At 49.4% G+C, this 2,460-nt stretch overlaps 1 protein-coding gene across 1 annotated transcript in view; it reads right to left on the reverse strand.

The window, feature by feature from the left end:
• onecut3b (one cut homeobox 3b) overlaps positions 1 to 2,460 on the reverse strand; it is a 10,892-nt gene that overhangs the window by 8,210 nt on the left and 222 nt on the right. Inside the window, exon 2 of the mRNA XM_035671210.1 lies at positions 1,451 to 2,460. Coding sequence (XP_035527103.1) covers positions 1,451 to 2,460 — 1,010 coding nt within the window. The remainder of the gene's footprint in view (positions 1 to 1,450) is intronic.

Consider the following 2,460-nt stretch of genomic DNA (forward strand, 5'->3'; position numbering starts at 1 on the left):
CTATTTATCTATCTATTTATCTATATATCTACACTTCCAATATATTAAGTAAATCCTGTTTTTCTGTTCATCTGTGTAAAAACACAATAAAACGCCCTCTGGTTCAATGTTTTAAAACTATAAAACATAAAACCTTCCAAGGCGAGTTAATACTTTTAGGTATTTGTAAAGATACTGTAGTGTTTGTTGTTGTCCATGAACTGTGATGGATTGTCCTCCTAGAAAAAAGGATATCAAAGGTATAACTGTGTTGTATTTTATTGTAATACAATGACATAGTGTAGTTTTTATTATTCTTAGTTATAGAAACTAACTGTGAACTCCCTTATTCTCACATTTTCAGGCACTATAAGGCAACATTTCCTTTACTTCCTCCCCTGGGTATCAATCAGAACTCTATATTCTCTATTTTTTCTTGTCTATACTGGTCCCTGTTACCAATCCCCATCCCAGTTACAATCAATATTTCATCACAACAGTTCATGCAGCTTAAGGTTGCTTTGAAATAGATCTAGAGATCATGTAGGCCAGCTTGGGTTAGACATCAATAGCATAATCCATGTTTTTAACGTTTTGTTTTTTACATCTGTAATTATAATAATTATATCCATGACTAGGGAGCAGTATAGTCACTGTTTTAAAGGTTTTTGAATCCAGTGAAATCAGGATGAAATTCATGATTCACATTTTGCTCCACTGTTGAAGAAACGTCTGTCCTCCACAACGCCGGTAACAATGAGTTATAACTGATCTAAATTTAGAGCTTTTACTACTGAGTGTTAAATGCAAAGCCGGAGAGACCGTGCGGTTATTGCGTCTTTCAGCTCCGATACGAGTATTGATCCTTGTGCCACATTTAAAAGGGAGAGTGGGAACTGGCTTATTGATCAGGCAGCCTGGGGTCACCCCGCTTCTCCAGCGCAACTAGTTGGCCCAGAAGCCCCACCACCACCGGCTGCTGTGTGTGTTTATAGTCGGACACAGAGAAAGGGTGAAAAAAAAGAGGCGTAGGTGGGAGGGCAACTATTTCGAGGTTTATTGTGAATCAATGGCGATTTGCTGTGTGCCGATCAAAAATATAGACCTACAAATTTAATCTACAACAGCCCGCGTAAACGTAAATGTACACGCCCAAAGCAATCACTCCAAACATCTTTGTTTCTGGAGCTGTAAATATACTACAGTAAGACTCTTTCAATAAACAATCTATATTTGGTTCAGGTTTTAGGAGATAAGGAGTTAATGTTAAGGAGGAGAGCTGAAGCCGCTGTGCCTCTGCGCGCTGTGTTTGAGCCGGTTGAACTGTCCGTGGTGCTGAATCTTTTAGGCCTGCGCGAGTTTAGTGTGCCTGTTAATCATTTGGAAAATAACGGCGGATGGTGACCGGGCTGTTACTTCAGATTGATCCGTTTTAATGTGAACTATTAATACTGAGAGGGCAGTATCTTACCGGCCAACCGGAGAGCAGACATCCGTTGAAACTCGGGCTCCTGCAGCCACTTCCACATCCTCCTGAAGGTCTCCCGGCCTGACTTGAGCTTACTCCAGGGTTTGGGGTTCCGTAGCAGGTCTGAGAGGGTTCCCTGCGACCGGCTCAAGATCCTCTGGGCGAATATGGCCTGCGGGATTGAGTACCGCTTTAACTCGGCCGTTATCCGCTGAGCCACTTCCTTTGTGTTGATCTCCTCCGCCTGAATGCCTGACCCTGCTACTCCCTGCCCGGCTCCATGGCTGTGCCTCTCCCGGTCCCCCAGCATCACTGCACCGTTCGCCTGGGAGTGGAGGTGACTGTGCGGGTGGTGGTGCATGCCGTTGAGGTTGGAGATCATGCCGTGGCCGTGGCCCCCTAAACTCCTGGCCAGGTGCTCTTGGTCGCTTCGGGACAGCATGGAGGCGTGGGACTCGAACCCTGACACCGGAGAGAGCATCTTGGCGTCGGTGGAGAGGTGCGCGCTCGGACCGTAGGCTGAGAGCGACTGCTGGGAGTTGTGCAAAGAGCCCAGCCCGCTGGACAGCGGGGAGAGCGAGCCGTGGCCCATACCGGACACAGACATCTCTTTGGGGTAGTGACTGTATAGGTTGCCCATGGAGGCGAGCCCCCGGGGGTCCTCCCGCATCAGCGTGAAGCTGCCGCTGACGTTCCCCGCGGAGAGTCGTTGATGGGCGGCAGCGTGGTGGTGTGAGTGCGGGTGGTGAAACTTATCCGAGACGGTGGATATGGGAGGTAGATGCTGCAGAGGTGTCAGGGTGGTGTACGTGTTGCTAAGGCTCATCCCGGTCTCGCACATGCTGATGGACGGGTGCAGGTGCCCGGGCAGCGCAGACGGGTCCGTCCGGTAGTCCCCGCCGGAGCCCTCCAGGAGCGAGGCCATGCCTGACACCATGGCTGACCGCGAGCCGGGAGCGTGCGAGAGCAGATTCCGGGGAGTGGAGCTGGGGGACGGCGACGGCCGCGCGTGC

Source organism: Morone saxatilis, unplaced genomic scaffold (assembly GCF_004916995.1).
Source record: "Morone saxatilis isolate NCDOM2014 unplaced genomic scaffold, NCSU_SB_2.0 Contig23, whole genome shotgun sequence".
Taxonomy (NCBI): domain Eukaryota; kingdom Metazoa; phylum Chordata; class Actinopteri; family Moronidae; genus Morone; species Morone saxatilis.